This window comes from Erpetoichthys calabaricus, chromosome 3, assembly GCF_900747795.2.
Source record: "Erpetoichthys calabaricus chromosome 3, fErpCal1.3, whole genome shotgun sequence".
Classification (NCBI taxonomy): domain Eukaryota; kingdom Metazoa; phylum Chordata; class Cladistia; order Polypteriformes; family Polypteridae; genus Erpetoichthys; species Erpetoichthys calabaricus.
This window is the reverse complement of record NC_041396.2, coordinates 88,174,531-88,196,580: the sequence shown is the minus strand read 5'-3', so window position 1 is coordinate 88,196,580 and position 22,050 is coordinate 88,174,531. Positions and strand designations below refer to the sequence as shown.

At 41.9% G+C, this 22,050-nt stretch overlaps 1 protein-coding gene across 1 annotated transcript; it reads right to left on the bottom strand.

Moving 5' to 3' along the window:
• Positions 1-7,240: 7,240 nt before the first annotated feature.
• g0s2 (G0/G1 switch 2) lies at positions 7,241-7,561 on the bottom strand. Its single transcript, XM_028797071.2, has one exon. The coding sequence runs from the start codon at positions 7,559-7,561 to the stop codon at positions 7,241-7,243; it is 321 nt and encodes a 106-aa protein (XP_028652904.2).
• Positions 7,562-22,050: the final 14,489 nt, after the last annotated feature.

The following is a 22,050-nucleotide window of genomic DNA, read 5'->3' as shown; positions in this document are numbered from 1 at the left end:
CACATACCTGACTCAATAGGAGATCATTCGGAGTCCAGAGTGATCCACAGTACACTTCAAGTAACATTACTTGGAGTTTGGCAAGGAATGATCGATTTTCCATTAAGAAAACTTTAAAACATGTTGCATCTTGGCATATGAGTGAATGGTGGCATCCTGTTTTAATTCATGGAAAATAAACTTGTTATTTTTATCTCCTCTTCTACCTTTCCAAAGTGTGGTGTAACATTAGATGCAGTTCTCATCTGATCTTCATTGCTTGTATACCTGGTAGTCTAGAGAGTGCCAGGAAGACAGTTTGAGCTTTTTTAATGGGATCCGAATTTTTAATTTCCATTGCAACTGAAATGACTCATAGTTCAGCGTTACAATATCACCTAGGTATACCAGTACCAGCCTAATGTAAGGACTACATGCTTTGACACTGGTGGGCTGGACTTGTGTAAGATGGTTAGGTTAGTGTAGAGTGACCATTCCAGTGTAAAGGGTAATAATACAATGGCACTGGACATCCTCTAGTCTTGTTCCAGGAAAGGTGTCCTATGTGAGCCTGTGTAAGAAGATGGAACATCTGAACATAAAGAATGCCTCATAAATTGACTCTACAATTAGTAGCCATATTGTTTTTCTTAATGGTAATCCATCTTAGGGATGCTGTATTAGAAGTTGGGTTTGGCCTGTGACTATTTGTGGTTGTAAAAAAGTCATCAGGTTCCTTGAGTGTTTTATTCAGAAAAGAATTGTGAGACAGCAGTGGCTCAGTGGATGAACCTGATCAGTTTCCTCACAAGCCTGTACTTCGTGAGGAGGTCCCATGGGACACACTGAATTCCATGTTCAGCTCTAATCAAGTGTCTGAATATGTTTGTAACACTCATGAAACTCCAAGAAACACCAAAGGATCATTGTAAAGACCTGGAAGAATATGAAAAACAATCTGTGTTTTAGAAACAAAATATGATTGGTGACTCTCCTCAACACTCGCCTGTACACCCAGACAATAAAACATATTAGATTTGAAATTATTACCAAGGCTGACTCCAAACGGTGAGCATATCCCATAAGCTATAGGCATCCTGCCCAGAGTTGGTTCCTACCTAGTACCCAATGCTTTCCCCAGTAGCCTTTGACCTCTGTGAGTATGAAATGGATTAAATGGTTTTAAAATTGGATACTTGAAGGAATGGGCATGTTTTAGCACAATATACCATAACAGGAATTGCTCAGACTGTTTATTGGTTCATCAATATACTGTATATATATATATATATATATATATCATGTCCATCTTCCCCTATTAACCCTATCATTATTGCATTTTCTTCTTGGTTTCCAAAATGTACACCTCTTAGAAAAGTTTCTCTGTGAGAAAGAGAAACAACAACAAGATAGACTGGCAACAGCACTGGACTAACCACCAGTTCAATTCTGCCTCACATACTCATTGATAAAATGAGCAGTATCAACCCATACATTCCGTTATGGATTCAGGACTTTCTTTTCAATCATTAAATAGGTTTATTGGGTCATCGCAGTCACGTGTACAGAGCACAGTGAAACTCTTACTACAATGTGTTAATCAACAGGCAACACATCCCCATTCTCCACCACCATGATTAGTGAGTATAACTAGCTTACCTCAAAACACCTATCTTCATTACCTGACAAAATCCATCCATCCATCCATTATCCAACCCGCTATATCCTAACTACAGGGTCACGGGGGTCTGCTGGAGCTAATCCCAGCCAACACAGGGCACCAGGCAGGAAACAAACCCTGGGCAGGGTGCCAGCCCACCACAGTACCTGACAAAATTCAGAATATAATTGTCATAACCCAGCAGCAACAAATTATAGATGAAGAGGATTAACGCATTCTATTACTTCTGCCCCCTCAAAAATGGCACTAAAGGGAAAGGACTGGTTGCTTAGCCATCCTAAAATTCTGAATTTGGGTTCTCCATAAAGTGTAGGGGCTTCTCAAAGTTGTGTTTTATCTCCTTTACTATTTATGCGATATACTTGTGACCACAAATCTCGTAAATGCCCGAAGTGACTCTACTCCGTTGGGCCCCTGAGCAAGGCCCTTAACCTGCAATTGCTTCGTCCTGGGTATGATGCTAATCTGCATCCATCCCTGCAAGTAGGCCCTCCAACCTGCAGGGAAATATCTGGGGGTTGGTGGCAGAATGGGCACTCCAGTCACCATAAAAAAAACTCACACTGGTTCCACTCCATCTGAACTAGTGTGGTGCTGAGGTGTCACCCGTTGCATGGCTACACTTGGGTCCCAATCTGGGGTCCTGAAGTGGTTTGTCATGTGGTGGGTGCGGCAATGTGCTGTATCAACGCATGCTCCTAACAACCAACCAACTTGTGATCTCACTGGTTCGCTTAATTCTGGTGCAGTGTCCATAAGCTCCTTGGTGATGTGCCACTCTGGAAACTCAGATTCACTGAGCTCCAATAGCATTGTCATGAAAGAAACAGAATTGAAAATGATCATATGTCCTTGTGGCCTAATTCTTCAGGGCCATTCATATGTCTTGTGAGCTGGGTTCCTTTATAGTATTTTTCCCTTCCCATTTGAATCTGAAACTTCGTACTTCATATTTAATGAAATCTGAAGCTTCGTAATTAATAATTGAGAACAAATATGTTAATGGACAGATATTAAGCTTCATTTATGTCAATAAGTCTGTAACTGCTTTTTTATCATGTACATTTAACCACATTTTCGTCTTATATGTATTCATTGCATAATAAGTCATTTTTAAAGTTTGTAATTTCACTTACCTATAAACTTGTTACAGTGCACTATACAAAAATAACCAGAACTGAACTCATTTGATAAAAGTGCTGTTCACATATCCTCTCTTAAAAAATAATGGCTCTTTAATGGCACTTTACTGGCTTGTGTGGTTTCTTGTTGAACTGTTGCTTGACAAAAAATAACTTCATTTTAGGAAGAGTTCTTTGCGTATGAAATTAGTTCATTAAAAGTTCCTAATGATAAAACAGAAATCTTTAATATATAGTAGGCTACCTAGAGGATACTGACAGATGAAGAAAACCTGGCCTTAGCCCATATTACTTTAGCAGTTAATATTTCAAGATTTGTTATCATCTAAGTATGGTTATTTATGAAGCCTCAGATATAAATAAAGATTATACATATTTACATACATATACATGTATGCTTGTATGTGTATATGCATATTTTATATATATGTATACATTTTTTTCCAAACAGGACTGTTTAACATCATACCCTGGGTTTATTTTTTCATGCCTGTTCAAGACTGCATTCTAGGTTTATAGTATACTAGCCAACCTGCGGCGTAGCACACGCCGCATAATTATTTATTGATGGGTGAACACTTCCTGAAAGACACAGTTGTCCAAATGGGGTGGGTTTGAGGATACTACTGTGAGTGAATGAAAAGATGGAACTCTGGAGAGAGCAACATATTGTCCGTGACTGAAAACTGGTTTTGGCAGATACAGGCATATCGTTTTGAAAGTTTGGCCCTGTGCCTTATTAATTGTCATTGCAAAGGCCAATCTAACAGGAAATCGTCTGTGTGTAAAAGTAAAAGGCAAATTTGAATCTGATGGGGTCAGGGATATCCGGGGAATAAGGACAGTTTGTGAGGTAGGAGCTGCGATAGTCTTACACTCCAGTACATTGCGGTGACAGTCCGTCTAGTGCCATCACAGAGACTTCTTGCTGGCATGAGGTTTCTGAGAAGCATGACGACTGAACCTATTTTAATTTTGAGTTTATGCGGAGGCAGGCCAGTGGGAGGCGGCACGGTGGCGCAGTGGGTAGCGCTGCTGCCTCGTAGTTGGGAGATCTGGGGACCTGGGTTCGCTTCCCGGGTCCTCCCTGCGTGGAGTTTGCATGTTCTCCCCGTGTCTGCGTGGGTTTCCTCCGGGCGCTTCAGTTTCCTCCCACAGTCCAAAGACACGCAGGTTAGGTGGATTGGCGATTCTAAATTGGCCTTGGTGTGTGCTTGGTGTGTTTGTGTGTGTCCTGCGGTGCGTTGGCACCCTGCCCGGGATTGGCTCCTGCCTTGTGCCCTGTGTTGGCTGGGATTGGCTCCAGCAGACCCCTGTGACCCTGTGTTCGGATTCAGCGGGTTGGACAATGGATGGATGGATGAATGCCAGTGGGAGTAAGACTGTTAAGAAATTCTTCGGGGAATGAAACTTGATCTGCGGGATCTTCTGTGACGATGGAGGCAACGCTGGTGAAAGTTACTTCGTCGGTAGGGAAAAGTTTCAGTACTTGTTCATTAAGGTGTAGCGAGTCTTCGTTGGTGACGCTTAATATAGCTTGCGTACTTCCAGAGTCACAGTTGAGAAGTCGATGTCGCCATATAGTTGTTGAACGGGATCAGAAATAAAAGGAAAAAATGTGAAGGTAATGGACGTGGGAGGAGTGTTAGAGTTGGCAGGCGGGGCTCTGTTGTGCGTATCCCATGGTCTTTGTCGTGAGTGCCATGGTCAGTTGGCGGGCGTGGCTCTGTCTTGCATGCGTCTTGCTTGCCATGGACTTAGTGAATTATAAATATAGATGGACAATATTACCAATAGATATCGCGACTCTAGTTCTTCTAAACCGCTGCTTGGGGGCTTGTTTTGTTCTGGACGTGCTCCGTCACTAGGCATGTCAGAGGACTGGGACCTTAATTTAAGATTATAAAAAGACAACTAAATAATTATATATATATTATATATTATAGATTACTGCGGTGGGTTGGCACCCTGCCCGGGATTGGTTCCTGCCTTGTGCCCTGTGTTGGCTGGGATTGGCTCCAGCGGACCCCCGTGACCCTGTGTTTGGATTCAGCGGGTTGGAAAATGGATGGATGGATATTATAGATTATTTCTGGAGCCTTTACAATACAATAGAATGCCTTTTATTGTCACTATACACATGTACAATGAGATTAAACGCAGCTCCTTCAGTGCAGACATGTACAGAATAACCAGTAGAACACAACAAGTAAATAAACAAATAAACAAATGGTGCAAAAAGTTGCAAAGAAGTTGCAAAAAAGTTCTGCGACGCTTTATACATATGGAAGGTTGAGAACCAAAAATGGTTCACCTATGCACCGCTCTGAAGAACCACTGGCACCTTTTTAAAAAGTTTTGTGTGTAGTCATGTACTTTGGACTGGAAACACATTACCTTGCCGCTTTCCCTTCCACGGCGGTGCAGTGCTGAGTGCTGCTGCCATTCAGTGCCTGTCATTTCTGCGTGGAGCCCGCACTAAGATGGACTGACGCCACTTCCTGAATTAACTCGTGTCTAGCAGGCAGCAGCCGGGTAATCTCCGTCCCTCCGCGAACCCAAATTAAATCAAGCAGTTTACCGTTTGTCTCCAGTAGGTGGCACACTGCATTCATTTTGCGCTTTATGGAACTTGCGAGAAATGTTTGAAACCAGTTGCCGAACATCTAATCTATCTTTAATGAAACTGGAATCTTTCCCGTTAGACATGACATTTTTAATCCTGACGGGGTAATGTTTAAAGTGCTTTTGTCTTATCAGAAAAAAACCCATTGCACTAGGCTCTGAATGGGCAGAATAGCGGTTTGTGCTGCTGCTCCAAGAATCCAGTGCAGTAGTTTCATATTCTGTGGCCGGTCGTCGTGGTATGTGACGTCTACTCCTTTCTTTTCCCGTATCTATGTGGGATTTCGGCGATGTTAAACGGGCTCAGTATGAATTCACGAGTAACTGGTTCCGGCCTTTTGCTCCCGATGCTGCCAGGATAGGCTTACCACAAATTGATTTTGCGTGCTTTACGATATTATGGAGTGGTACATTGTAAATGACTGAAGCTGCCTGTTCCAAGACGTCAAGTGTAAATCAGGAATCAGAACTGGACAAGTGATTGTCTATCGCAGGGCAACTTTGCTCAAACGATGCCAATTTAAGTTTGCAGTTTAGCTAACCTGCAGAGTTGGGGTTCCGGGCAAAACCACAGTACCAGGGAAAACAATTCAAATGTGCACATTGAGAATGTCCAAGACTGCGAACAGAACAGTAAGGGTGAAAGGTTAACCATTGCGCCATCTTACAGTGCTGTACCGTTATGTCAAAATCAGGAGTTAGTCATCTTCGTCACTTTAACTCAAATTAGTATGATTTATTGTCTGGGGAAATTTTTTTCCTCGTCATTACTAGGCATGGTGCGTTTATCTCATGGGAGTTTTAAATCACTACTCAAATTGTAATTATTATAACATTTAAAGATAAGGCGTTTTAATTTCATATTTACATCATATCACACAAATGGCAAAACCAATAATAAAATGCTGAGACACAACACTTGGGAAATGATTAATACTGCCGATTGGATCTTGGGATGATCTGGGTTCGACTTTTGTGAAACATGCATTATTTTCCAGAGTTCCTGTGGTCTTTCCATTTCAAGAGTCTCTCTGGCTTCTTCTCACATCATCATATGCCCGCATATTGCGCTCTTCAGTATATTGGAGTCCCTTCAAGGGTTGGATCCAGTATTTCACTCAATGCTACCAAGTTAACTGTTGAGCACCTGTCACCCTGTAATGAAAAACAGGAGTCCTAAAAAGTAACTGATCTGCTTTATGGTTCATGACAAGAGAAAACAAAACATGCACACTGAAAAGTAAAATGCAGCTTCTGAAAATGAATGGGTGGGTGACCAAGAATTATTAGCAGACATGTTTCAGAGGACTGAATGACTTCTTTTGTTTCATTGGGGTGCAACAGTGGCATGACAGGAATTACTCAAAAGTGCCAGATACACGGACTGTACATTCATACAAACAGAGCGGATGAACACATAAGCCACAAATGTCCATAACATAATTTATATAAAAATAATTTATTCCGCTGAAAAAGATAAAATAAAAACATACAGTGTTTAAAATATGCATATACAATACATTCTTGTGGTCAGTATAAAATATTTGTCTCCAAGGTAACTGTACCTTACTTTAATCATAAAGCTTATTGGCGGCACATTTTACATTTATATTAACTGCTGCATAGCAGCAAAGGATTGCGAGTCCGGTATACTTGCTATAAAGAGCAGGAGACCAACCAAACAAGCGCCATCGGGCTCTTGTAATTCTTCCTGGGTGACGGGCTCAATTCTAAGTCTTGACAGTCCAAGTCCAGCCCGCCCGTCACCTCCGTGGGCCCATTCTGTGATCTCGGGGTGAGCTGTCTAGCCGTCTTATGACGCGTGAAGCCTGTTGGCTGTGCTCCGCTGCACAGTCCCCTCGGCCTGTTTTCCTTTGCCCAAAACGTGCAGGTCCTCCTCAGGCTTGGTCATCTCGTCTACCTCCAGTCTCCTTTTACTCCGTTGCTCGTCCAGGTGACTGATGTCTTCTTCCTCTGAGGACGAAAACGGAGAGCAGACAGTCTCCACTAGTCCGATGACCACTCCGAAAAAAGCCAACACGCTGCCTAACAAGTAGATCTTCACCATTTTGCCTTTCGGCTTTTGGCTTAGCATCTCCTTGGCGAAGGGGATTAGTTCTTGCATCGTCTCCATGCCTGCGACAGCGAGGGAGCTGAATAGATTTCTGTAAAATAAAAACACAAAATTCGTCAGAGTGGATGAAGTAAAATCGTCCAAGCAGACAAAACGGTGTGTACATTGAATGAGCTGTTCTGTAAGTTAATCTGATGCTAGATCACCTTCATTCAAACTGACTACATTGGAGTTAACAGACATGTGAAACAGTAAGACACAAATATTTTAAATAAACCATTACAACTTACCGTATGGTACTCTGGAAGGAAGTAACAAACTCCGCGAAGATGCACGTGCTTTCAGTATAGTCTTAAAAGAACATCACCACCAATGACTTATTTGTCTGTGACGCTTCTGCCTTGAAGTATTCTACTTTTAAAGCCGCAGCCGCGGAGGCACCGCCCAAAGAGCAATCTCCTAATTAATAAACATGAGCAGGCGTGGCCTCAAGAGGCCATGCGAAGCGCACGCAGTGAGCACGAGGCTTTCTGGCGGTGGGATTTGATGTAGGTGCGGTGCACGTGGAAACGGGGGCTGCATTTAACTCCTTCTGGTTGGCGGACACTTAGACAGCAGCCCCTCTTCAATCACACAAATACAATGCAAATGCACCGTTTGGTATACTGCTTCGTTGTATACAAACATGGGGGGTGGGGTCCTTGTCGAATGTTGAACATGCGGCCAAGCACGTACATGAATTCCACCAGAACGAAAAGAGTTAAAATAGCACGGTTGCTGCTGCATCGAAGTGGTGTGTCGCTACCAAAATTAAACATAATAAAATTCAGACATGGACACATTGATATTGCACGAACCACCATTTGTCTTAAAGAAATAAAAATTGACACCACTCATCTTAAAGAAATAAAAATTGACACCACTCATTTTATTTAGATCAGTGAATGTATAAATACAATAATAACTGTCCCTTCCTTGCACTGTACACACTATTTACATACCCACAGTTAAAATGAGTTTGCAGTTCGTCACGTACACACCACCAATATTAAAAGACTGGACATTAAAAAAGGGGATTACCTGCAATGGTCTGGTGTCCCGTCTGGGGTTGGGTCCTTCTTTTTCCCTAATAGGCATCTACAACGGAACGTGATCTGACTTTGAAAATCGGTGACCGCAACTAATTATTGTTCATCTGTATATACGATGATTTTTTTTTTATCCATCCATCCATTATCCAGCCCGCTATATCCTAATTACAGGGTCACGGGGGTCTGCTGGAGCCAATCCCAGCCAACACAGGACGCAAGGCAGGAAACAAACCCCGGGCAGGGCGCCAGCCCACCACAGGACACACACACACCCACACACCAAGCACAATTTAGGATCGCCAATGCACCTAACCTGCATGTCTTTGGACTGTGGTCTCCTAACTGTGAGGCAGCAGTGCTACCACTGTGCCACCGTGCCACCCTTATGAGTTTTAATAATAATAATAATTCTTTGCATTTATATAGCGCTTTTCTCACTACTCAAAGCACTCAGCAATTGCAGGTTAAGGGCCTTGCTCAAGGGCCCACAGAGCAGAGTGCCCTTTGGCATTCACTGGATTCGAACCGGCAACCTTCCGATTGCCAGTGCAGATCCCTAGCCTCAGAGCCAATTAATCCCACTCAAATATCTATATGTGCATATATGAAAAACATTCATACATTTGCTTTAGGTTTGCTAAAGGCTTTATGTTTTTCCAACAGTTTTATTTGCAGCATGGACGTAGCTGGTTTGCAGCCAGCACATTCATTTGGGGAGATGCCCATGTGTGCTTATCATCGATCCTCTAGGTTAGACTTAGATCAGGTTACCATTAGAGGTCAAAATAACACCCATGTATAAATACGCTTGACTTAAATTAAAGATCTGTTTATGAACACTCTGTTTTTGTTGTTTTAGATAAGTAAGCAGTAACATCAAGATATCATTAGAAATATTTGAGCGTGAAGGCATTTTCAGTTCAGAATGTGGCTACAACTTATTTGAGTTCCAGTCAGGATGGATCAGCTTACTGCCCATTGCTGCTGGGATAAGCACTTTGCATCCCTGAACTGGATAAGCAAATCTGATAACTGATGGGTGGATGGATGTCTCTCTGCTTTCCTGTAAGACAAAGCAGAGTGGTGTAGTGATTAAGGATTTGGACTTGAAGCCCTGAGGTTGTGGGTTCAATTTCTATTATTGACACTGTGTGACCATGAACATATCACATCATTTGTTTCTGCTCCAATTAGTGAAATAAATGTTGTATGTCAAGTGTTGTAAATTGCCGTAGACAAAGGCATCAGCCAAATAATTACATTTCAAAGACTTACACCATCCTTTATACGAATCACTGATCCCATGGGATCGCGTGAACATTCGTTATGTGGGACACCAATATTTGTTTCCTGGCTTCTAAAGGTTATTTTTCACATTTATGGACTGTTAAGTCAAAACCCACAAGCTTCTGAAAGAATTATTTAGTTCCTAGTGATTGTGAACAGAAAATGTCATGTATAGAAAAATCAATAGATGAATGCTGTGGCCAATAAAACTGTCTTTTCATGTGGCAAATAAAGATGTACAATTAAATCACCAGTGTGTTTCAATTCTGCTGCTAAAGATGAATTAATCTCTGCTTGTGGGAATTCAAGGATACATAGCATTTGTCAGCAATGCTAGTTATTATTCAGTCTCCTCAAAGGTGAAAAGAACTGAGGACATTATTTTAATCTGGGACCTTTTCCAGAGGAGTTAAGCTAATATGCAGTCCAGATAAATCTTTGGCACACTGTAGGCAAGTGTTGCTTTTTTCAGGAGGGACAACAGTGACATTGGGAATAATGTCAAGGAGCTGTGCAGCTTCAGCATGCAGTCAACAGTCCTTTTATGTGCTTGTCATTATCCAGATAATGAAAAAATTTATATCTAAATGACAATTTGAATTAGACAGTATACTGTAAAGGAGAAACACATCTCTCTATTATATAAAAAATCCTGAGATGAGACAAAACTTTTTGGAAGATTTTTCCAAATCCACCGAGTCTAGATTTTGGTAATGAGTCACGCCCTCCTCTGAACCATTTTCAACCGCACACATGGTAATCTCGCCTCTCATTCGTGTGAATGCTTTTGGCAGACACAGTTTCTGCTCTCTCAACTCTTAGAAATTTTAAGGTTTTCTTCACTTTAAGTTCCCAATTAAAGAAAACGTATTATGTCCAAATCTTATTGAAGAATTTAATCACGACGGGTTATCAACAGAAAAAATGAGTACACGGGCAATCCTAGCAGCGAGAAACAATGAAGTCAAACAAATTAACGTCAAAAATGACAATCGGTTACACGGCAAATTGGTTAAATGCGTATCAATTGACTATGCTGAAACAGTTGGTGGTGATCATGCGGAAGATGAAAACATCAACTTACAATATCCCGAAAAATATCTACAACCATTAACACAGTCTGGTCTTCCATTGCATGAATTACTGTAGAAAGAAGGATGTATCCAAGAAAGGTAATGTAGTACATATTCAGGGAATAACATTACACAACAAAGGAGATCTTGATATTCTATTCATATTAAAATGTTAACCGTTTCCGGTTAGAATAGCTTTTGCAAAGACAATTAATTAATCTCAGAGCCAAACATTCGAAAAAGTTGTTTTATTTAATAGAGAGAAAGAAACGAAATTCAATCACGGGCAGTTATACGTTGTATTGTCACGATGAAAGTCCAAACACAGAATCAAAATTCAATGCCATATTGTCGAAAATTTAATTTAAAAAATTGTTTTTACTGAAGTTTTCCAGTAAAAGTGTAAGTTTAAAAAGTATTTGTGTGTTAATTTCAAATCCAAACAGAACGAAATCATATTACACAATGAATAACACAACATGAAACATAGTTTACTTTCAAATTATTGCATTTGACTCTTTTTTAATATGGTTAATTACTCGCTGTAATGTAAAATAGTTCTATTATGCATATGTAACAATTACAAATATATATAGGATCTATAAACCGTATTCATCCCCTTGGGTGAAGTTTTCACATTCTATTGTTAGATGAGATGTATCAAAGTGAATTTATTTTGGTTCTTTGACACTGATCAAATAGAAAAGAATGTTTAATATCAAAGTGAAAGCAGATTTCTGCAAATGGTCTAAAGTGATTATAAATATAAAACTCAAAATAATCATTTACTTAATTATTCACCCACTTTAACACTAGAATTACCAGAGCCTACGAGAAAACTCGTAAATCCAGCCCACCTTAAATCCGATCGCACCTCTCCTGTCAGCGTCTTTTGTCCTGTAAATGTGCCGATTAAGACAAGCAGCAAGGAGCCTGCTATTCCATCCCCCCACCGTCACAGAACGTTCACAAAGTTCTCCCAGCTCATGCCTTGATTGATTATGTGGGAGTGAAGTGCTGGAGTTTTAGAGTGGAAATAATAGATCGTTATTTGGAACACATGCATTTCATGTGTGTTTCGTTTCTACAGTAATCTGTGTAAACACATTGTTAAAACAGAAACTTTGTCAAATTTTAGTAATAAATGTTACAAAATGTAGGCATAAACTATAGAATGTGTGAAGCCTGAAGTCCAAAGATCAAATAAACACTTTCACAAATGTACTATATTTTCTGAAATGTACTATACAGGTCATAAAATGAGTTATTCCAAATATCATATATACCTATGTCTTTTATCCATCCAGATCAAACAATGTCCAGTTCCATTGCCCCAAAACACCACTCACATCTACAGTTATTCCCAGTTTCAGATAAAAGTAACAGTGTCAGATCCCTGAGTGTGGGGGTGGGGGTGGGGGCTTTAGTATGCATCATGGTTGTGACTGAGAGAATAAAAGTGAAAAAAAAACGATAACTTTTACAAGTCATATAAATGTACACCGTCTGTTACAGACGCAAACCAAATGTATGTGTGTACTGTATAATATTAACCATAAGAGTAGCTCACTACTGTAAATGGCAAATATAGGAGGCAGTCAGGATCGAACCAAGGACTCTTGACTACAAGTCAGCAAATCTTACCGCTACGCCACAGAAGCTGTTGTATTGTCCTTGAACCTTTTGTGAAAGTATTTATTTGATCTTTGGACTTCAGGCTTCACACATTCTATAGTTTATGCCTACATTTTGTAACATTTATTACTAAAATATGAAAACGTTTCTGTTTTAACAATGTGTTTACACAGATTACTGTAGAAACAGAACACACATGAAATGCATGTGTTCCAAATAACGATCTATTATTTCCACTCTAAAACTCCAGCACTTCACTCCCAGATAATCAATCAAGGCATGAGCTGGGAGAACATTGTGAACGTTCTGCGACGGTGGGGGGCTGGAATAGCAGGCTGCTTGCTGCTTGTCTTAATCAGTACATTTACAGGACAAAAGACGCTGACAGAGAGGTGAGAACGGATTTAAGGTGGGCCGGATTTACGAGTTTTCTCGTAGGCTCTGGTAATTCTAGTGTTAATATGGCACACCAAAATCCTCACTGGTGCATCCAAACAGTTTTAGAAGTCACCTATTTAGCTGAATGAAGATCACATGTCTGTAGTCATGGTAGTTCATTTGATTGTAGTATAAATGCACCTTATGTGGAAGGTCCAGCTTATGGTCGGTCAATATCATGGCCCAACTTATGCAATGAAGACAAAACAAATTCTCAAAGCAACTCTGTGAGAAGGTAATTGAAAAGCACAAGTCAGGGGGTGGAGACAAGAAATATCAAAGTGACTGAATATTCCTGGGATTTCAGTTAACTCGGTTATTAGGAAGTGGAGTATGGCACAGCTGTAAATATGCCTAGAGCAGGCTGTCCACAAGTGCAAGAAGAAGACTAGTGAGGAATACCACTAAAAAACCTACAAGAACTCTGAAAAAGTTACAAGCTACAGTGGTTTAACTGGAGAAACTGTGAGACAACAACTGTCACTAGACACAGCTCTGTGGGAAAGTAGCAAAGAGAAAGCAACGAAAGAGAGAAAACAAGCAAAGAGGCACATGCCAGTCTATGAAGTCAGACAGAAGAAGGCTTTTATGATCTGCTGAGACAAAAATTGAGCTTTCCATCCATCACACTAAACATTTTGTTTGATGTAAGCCAACTACTGCACATCATCAAAAACACACCATCCTCTCCAAGAAGCATGGTGTTGGCAGCATAATGCTGTAGAGATGCTTCTCTGCAGCACACCCTGCAAGGCTTATGAGGGAGCAGTGTAAAATGAACACAGCAAAATACAGCGAAATCCTGAAGAAAAACCTGATGGCAAGGTCCTTTCCAAATTAAAGACGTTGGCTATTTGCTAAAACAACCAAAATGTCATCCGGTTGAAAAGATATATCAGTCCTAATCTAGGAGTAAAATAGTTCTCCCTTATTACACATGAGCCTATTACTATCTATCTATCTATTGAAGCTGGGGTGATTGTCAGAAAACACCCACATGAACTCCAAGAGGCAAAATGGATGGAGGTGGAGCTTGAGGTCAAACAGATTCTAGATGTTAGTGTTATTGAAGAAAGTTTTAGTCCCTGGTCTAGCACTATTGTGTTAGTACCAAAGTTTGATGATAGTGGGCACTTTTCCAATGACTTGGCTTAATCAAGTCTCCTGTTTAAAGGCATATTGAATGCTGTGAGTGGATTAACTCCTCAAGCAACTTGGAAAGGCTCCATATTTTACAACTCCTGACATGACGAAAGTATACTAGCAAATTCCTAAAGTTGAATCTGTCAAGGAAAAGACCACATTTAGCACCCCCAGTGGACACTGGATGTACCATATCATCCCTTTTGGTGTGCATGGGGCATTAGCCACTTTCCGGCATCTGGTGAATAAGTCCTATGGCCCCAAAATTGCAATAGTGCTGCCTACCTTGATGACATCATCATCTATTCCAGTACCTGGGACAAACACGTACAGCATGTTTGAGCTGTTCTTCACTGGCTTTGTGTGGTAGGTCTTTGGATAAGTCTGAAAAAATGTTTTTTCAGACTAACAGAGATAAAATATTTAAGCTACGTAGTAGGAGAAGGGATAGTCAGATCACAGTGTTCCAAGTAACTACTATTTTAAATTGACCCTGTCCATGAACCAAGTGGCAAGTACAAGCTTTCTTGGGGTCAGAAGGATACTGCGTCAGTTCGTGCCCTGTTTCTAGGAAAGAGCTATGCCCCTGATTAATCTTACAAAAAAGTGAGGTCCCAATGTGGTGGCATGGGATTATAAAATGGAGGCTGCATTCTATGACCTTAAGCAAGCCCTTATGTCAGCACCTGTATCATTGTCTTCTGATTTCTCTTTGCTTTTCATTCTCTAGGCCAATGTTTCGGACACAGGTCTGAGTTCTATGCTGTGCCAAAGTGTTGATGGTACTGAACACTCTGTGATTTACCTGAGCTGGAGACTTCTGGACCGGAAGACAAGGTACGCAGTAGTGGAATGGGAAGATCTAGTGATTAAATGTGCCATGCAACAGCTGATTTTCTACATTTTTGGCCATGAATTTACTCTAGTCCAGTGGTGGCTGGGGAAAAAATTTGGGCAGGGGTGTGTTTTTTGTGTTGGCAAACTGAAGTCGCACTTCATGGCTCAGGAGAAAAGAAAAGATAAAACACACACACACACATAGTGCATCGATGATTGTCCAGTCACATTAGATTAGAAAAACCTAAAACAATATTAATTCACTGCCAAAAAATATGGGAGTGTCCAGGGCACAGAGAGCTGCATGTCTGAAAAATTGTGAAAGCAACCAATTAAAGGGCAGCCTCCCGTCACCTGATCGCCAAAAGTTGACATGTGCTGACACCAGGCATGTTGTGTAAATACACACATTTATTTCATGATTATTTTATGAGGAGTTTTTAAAATATTTGGGGGGGGGGGGGCACCCCAGCACCTCATATTACAAACTACCACTGCTCTAGTCATGGACCATGCTCCTCTCCAGTGGATGGCTTTGCAAAATGTGTCAAATCCAGGTGTCACCAGATGGTTCTCAGTTATCTGGCAGTTTATGTTTCTACACTGCCAGGGCTCCCTTCATGCCAATGCTGATGCTTTTTCTTGTGTACATGCCCCTTTGGTTCAGCTGTCTGGATTTTGGCTTAAGGGGGAGAGGGGAGTTTTGTGTCATACATGAAAGATTTGGAGACAACTTTGGGGTTTGTTTGTTGGTAACTCCACCTAAAGTTGAGATTGGCAGTATCACCTAATGCATGTCCTTTCCCTTTGTCTTCAGAGGAGAAGATCAACAGGATGATGAACAGTGATGTCACTTCCGGCTCCAGCCACTTGAATCCATCCCTACCTTCAAGGCTGCCATAAAGGACCCACCACTACTACCACATCCCTTCAGTCTATGACTCACATCTGAGAAAACTTTATATGACAAAGATTGTTGGTTCTTTATCCATTAGCCTTTTTTCTAATTTTTTTCATCTAAATACATTGAGATCACCATTCAGTGCCCCAACAATTCTTCCTTGTTTTGCTTCTTTGCCTTGTTATATATAGTATATAAATAGATACACTATGGGCACAGTGGGTAGCGCTGCTGCCTCGCAGTTGGGAGATCTGGGGACCTGGGTTCGCTTCCCGGGTCCTCCCTGTGTGGAGTTTGCATGTTCTCCTCGTGTCTGCGTGGGTTTCCTCCGGGTGCTCCGGTTTCCTCCCACAGTCCAAAGACATGCAGGTTAGGTGGATTGGCGATTCTAAATTGGCCCTTGTGTGTGCTTGGTGTGTGTTTATGTGTGTCCTGAGGTGGGTTGGCACCCTGCCCGGGATTGGTTCCTGTGTTGGCTGGGATTGGCTCCAGCAGACCCCTGTTACCCTGTGTTCGGATTCAGCGGGTTGGAAAATGGATGGATGGATAGATATACTATACATGCAGCCTTCTGCAACTGCCTCTCTGTCATCAAAGGTAAAAGTAAATGAAAGCTGTGTGAAAAATAGTATGCTCTATGGAAGTGAGGCACAGGCAATGAAATTGCAACATAAAGCAAACCTGGAAAAAACTGGATGTGTGGAGCATCATGATTTAGAGGAAGATGACCAATCATTTAAAAAAAAAAACTTAGTGTGGATGGAATAGGTGTTGTGCTGATAAGAATCAGACCAAAGTCATTTGGGCACAGGGAGAAAAAGGCAGAGGTGTACCAGCATGGAGGAGGAAGAGGAAGATGAGGCCCTGAGAGTGGCAGCCTTTTCAGCAGCTCCATGTATGACTGTATGTGTATGTGTACTTTTCTACTTTTATTTTCTATTTTTATTTATTGATCACTCCTATCACTTTATTTTATGTGGATTTGTTCCCTGGACACACTTACTTTTACAACGTGGGCATGGATTTTTACACGCCGAGACTCGTCTATTCAAGTACCCAACTTCGAGCGCTGAGAACAAAAGCCAGTGCTGGTGTGGTTCCCTATTTACCCGACGAGGTAAGAAGGCAGTATCGTGGAAGCAGAGCTGGCACTAAGCTAAAAATGAAGCGGCTTACGAGAAAGTGGCGTTTTAAGCCTTCGGTGCCTTCTGTGATTCTGGAGAATGTGAACTCAATCTCAAATAAGATCGACGAACTGGCTGCGCTGGTGAAAAATGTCAGAACCTACAGAGAATGCAGTTTGTTGTGCTTTTGCGAAACGTGGCTAACTACCACCATCCCAGATGCTAACGTGGAGCTACCCGGGTTTAGCACAGTTAGAGCAGACAGAGATGCAAGTATCTGTGGGAAGCACAAAGGAGGAGGACTCGCTCTCTATGTTAATACACGGTGGTGTAACTCTGGACATGTTGACGTCAAAGTCTCCACTTGCTGCAGGGACATCGAACTGTTGGCCGTAAGTTTGCGTCCCTATTACTTGCCCAGGGAGTTTGGACACGTCATTGTTGTTATTGTTTACATCCCTCCTCGGGCGGACGTGGAGACAGTGAGTGACATCATCCATTCTGCTGTTGTTAAGTTACAAACGCAGCACCCTGAGGCGTTTGTGCTAATCGCTGGTGACTTTAACTATGTGACGCTGGACAAAACATTACCTGCCTTCTCCCAGTATGTGGACTGTAACACCCAGGGAAATAAGACTATTGATTTACTGTATGCAAACGTTAAAGACGCATACAGCTCCACCCCACTGCCTGCGCTTGGGAAAGCAGGTCATAACCTGGTTCTGCTTCAGCCTCACTACAAACCAAAAGTGAGGGTCCTACCTGCAACCACACACTCATTCAGGAAGTGGACCCCGGAGGCTGAGAATACTCTGAATGTTTTGGAACAACAGACTGGGATATCCTGCAGTGATCACATAGTGAGAACATTGAGGAAGTTGTTGACTGCACTACTGACTACATCAACTTCTGTATGGACATTGTAGTTCCAGCAAGAACTGTACGCTGCTATGCTAACAACAAGCCATGGATTACAAGTGACATCAAGGGCCTTTCGAACCAGAAGAAAAGGGCTTTTAAAGACGGTGATCAGCATGAGCTCAAGCGTGTGCATAAAGAACTTCGAGTCCAGCGCAGGACGGTGAAGGAGCAGTACAGGAGAAAGCTGGAGCAGACGTTGCAGAATAACAGCATGAAGGAAGTGTGGGATGGGATGAAGATCATCACTGGATGCAGCTCGAAGCGGGGTACCACCATCGAGAGAGACATGAAGAGAGCAAACCAAATGAACAACTTCTTTAACAGGTTTGACCACCCTAACCCACTCTCACTCTCATCTCGGAGTACTGCACCCTCCACACATCCTTCTGCTGATACCAGCATAGGAGAGACATCCCCACCCATAATTGCAACAGCGCAAGTGAGCAGAGAGCTGAGGGGACTTCGTGCCAGCAAAGCAGCGGGTCCAGATGGAGTATCGCCACGACTGCTGAAGGTCTGTGCATTGGAGCTGGGGGGTCCTCTACAGCGCATCTTCAACCTGAGCCTGGAACAGGGGAGAGTCCCGAGACTTTGGAAAACATCTTACATCACCCCAGTCCCAAAGGTATCACGTCCTAGTGAGCTGAATGACTTCCGGCCTGTTGCTCTGACATCACATATGATGAAGACCATGGAGAGAGTGCTGCTTCACCACCTGAGGCCACAGGTTCAACACGCCCTCGACCCTCTGCAGTTTGCATATCAGGAGAAGGTGGGAGCGGAGGATGCCATCATCTATATACTACATCGATCCCTCTCCCACTTGGACAGAGGCAGTGGTGCTGTAAGAATTATGTTTCTAGACTTCTCTAGCGCCTTCAACACAATCCAACCTCTGCTCCTTAGGGACAAGCTGACAGAGATGGGAGTAGATTCATACCTGGTGGCATGGATCGTGGACTATCTTAAAGACAGACCTCAGTATGTGCGTCTTGGGAACTGCACGTCTGACATTGTGGTCAGCAACACAGGAGCGCCACAAGGGACTGTACTTTCTCCGGTCCTGTTCAGCATATATACATCGGACTTCTAACACAACTCGGAGTCCTGCCTCATGCAAAAGTTCGCTGATGACGCTGCTATCGTGGGCTGCATCAGGAGTGGGCAGGAGGAGGAGTATAGGGACCTCATCAATGACTTTGTCAAATGGTGCAACTCAAACCAACTACACCTGAACACCAGCAAAACCAAAGAGCTGGTGGTGGATTTTAGGAGGCTCAGACCCCTCATGGACCCCGTGATCATCAAAGGTGACTGTGTGCAGAGGGTGCAGACCTATAAATACCTGGGAGTGCAGCTAGATGATATATTAGACTGGACTGCCAATACTGATGCTCTGTGTAAGAAAGGACAGAGCCGGCTATACTTCCTTAGAAGGCTGGAGTCCTTCAACATCTGCAATAAGATGCTGCAGATGTTCTATCAGACGGATGTGGCGAGCGCCCTCTTCTACGCGGTGGTGTGCTGGGGAGTCAGCATTAAGAAGAAAGACACCTCACGCCTGGACAAACTGGTGAGGAAGGCAGGCTCTATTGTTGGAATGGAGCTGGACAGTTTAACATCTGTGGCAGACCGATGGGTGCTCAGCAGGCTCCTATCAATCATGGAGAATCCACTGCATCCACTAAACAGTGTCATCTCTAGACAGAAGAGCAGCTTCAGTGACAGACTGCTGTCACTGTCCTGCTCCACTGACAGACTGAGGAGATCGTTCCTCCCCCAAACTATGCGACTCTTCAATTCCACTCGGGGGGGGGGGGGGGTAAACGTTAACATTATATAAAGTTATTGTCTGTTTTTACCTGCATTATTATCAATCTTTAATATTGTTTTTTGTATCAGTAAGGTGCTGCTGGAGTATGTGAATTTCCCCTTGGGATTAATAAAGTATCTATCTATCTCTATCTATCTATCTATCTAAAAGGAAGCTGAGGAAGATATGGGTGGAGGTGTAGTTAGATGACATAAAAAGAACCGATCGCACGCCACAGGAGACTGTAGACTGCACAGAGTGGAGCAAACAGATTGTATACCTTATAGTGTGAGTGAAAATCAGGAACATCGAGGTTCCTCCAGTTTTTGAGCTATATCTTTATTAATAGTACTGCACATAGCCAAAAACTGACAATGGCAATTGATTAATCTTAATCTTGAGTCTGATGGAAAATTACACCAAGGTAAAATAAATTAATACAAAAATCACAGTGATGAGGCCAGAGTCTATTCCAGAAGTATCTGACTCAAAATAAAAATTGGCCCTGGCTAGGATGTTAGTTGATCACACATTCAGTACAGGGCAAAAGTAGAGTCACCAAATATGCAATCCTACAAACTCTATGAAGATAATGACCAGGCAAGACTCTGGAGAGTTAAACAATTACACTGTATAGGATTAGCAAGACCAGAAAAATCAATCGATGGATGGATGAAAATAATAATCTTACTCTGATTTTGCATGCTTTTCAATAATGTCATAAAATGTACTAGTGTATGTCATACTTTTGTAACAAAAACTAACCCAGATTCAGGGGAGGATTTTTTCTGTTCTTATTCCCTGAGATTTATCAAAAGATTTTTTAAGTATCTGTAAAAAGCAGAAACGAAAACATTTCCTTTTCAGTGAACATAATCCCACGTCATCTTTTAAGCAGAGAATGGAAGTACAATTATTTACACATATTTTCTACAGTCATCCCTTATTTCTTGTTGATGATTGTAAATGTAATAGATAGATAGATAGATAGATAGATAGATAGATAGATAGATAGATAGATAGATAGATAGATAGATAGTGTAACAAACCAACGTGATATTTTGACAACTTTGTTTTGTCAGTTAAATATGGTACATTATTCTGCTACAGTTATGAAAGCTGGTGTAGTCGTGCAGCGTCAGAAGCTACAGGAAAGTTGATGTCGCAGAACTTTTTTTTTTTTTAAATAACCAGTCCAGACTGGCACATTTCAGTTTCTCGAGCGCGGTGGCTGAGGACGTGCTTAGACTCGTGTTGGCAGCGGGGGAGCGCCGAGCAATAACGACAGCCAGTAGTCCACCAGCGCACGAGCGCGTTGCAGCTACGCAAGTCGGCCGCCTGTTGCATCATTGTGTATATGAACCGAGTGACCGATGTGGGCGCGTGTGTGTGTGCGTGTGTGTACGCGTGTGTGAGTCTGGAGCGCAGAGAAGAAGCAGTTACAGCATACCTTTGGCCCAGTTTAGACGAGACACCACGTTATCATCTCATAATAGTTAAGACTCAGATCAGAAAAGGAACCGCGAAATAAAGGGCAGAAAAATGATAGATTTAATCAAGGGTCTAATAAACCATAATGAGAAAATAATCAAAGAAATAACACCCGATGCTTTTTCAACAAGGTTAGCTTGCTTAGGAAAACCCCAATTTAAATCCCGAACAGTACTAGTCATCAGGATTAGTAAAATACAGGCAAAAATGCGCCCATCATCATTGTCAATAATAATTATTTAGTCAATATACGTGTGCAAGATTTATGTTCCGTTTCAATCTAAAAGCATCTTTTACAATCGTTTTCGTTGCCCTTGAATGCACGCACGCACACTGCACTCCATACTCCACCTATTCATTTCTTAAATCTTTTTAATGGAATTCTGCTTTCAGAGCAACATCAGGCACAAAAGTATGAAGCTACCGCGAAACACAGTGATGTAAAATATCAGGCAGGTGTTTACTTTTTGCTAACATTTTCAAACCTGCTAAATCCAATTGGGATTGAGCCTAGCCCAGAAAAAAAAAAATTGGGCACAGTAGAGACCAGCAGTGGACAAGGATGCCAGTCTTATACTGGACACACTGACAAACACTCACACAAGGCCAATTTGAAACCAACAACTGACTGACTTGTCACTGGGGATGTGGAAGGAAAACTGGAGTATGTAGAGGAAAATACTAACAGATGAGGAGAGGAAATGCAAACTCCACATGGACAGTATTGTATCCTAGAGATTTCTACTGCACTACTGTACAGCCTCTGGCACATACACATGTCTAATGTCAAATAGT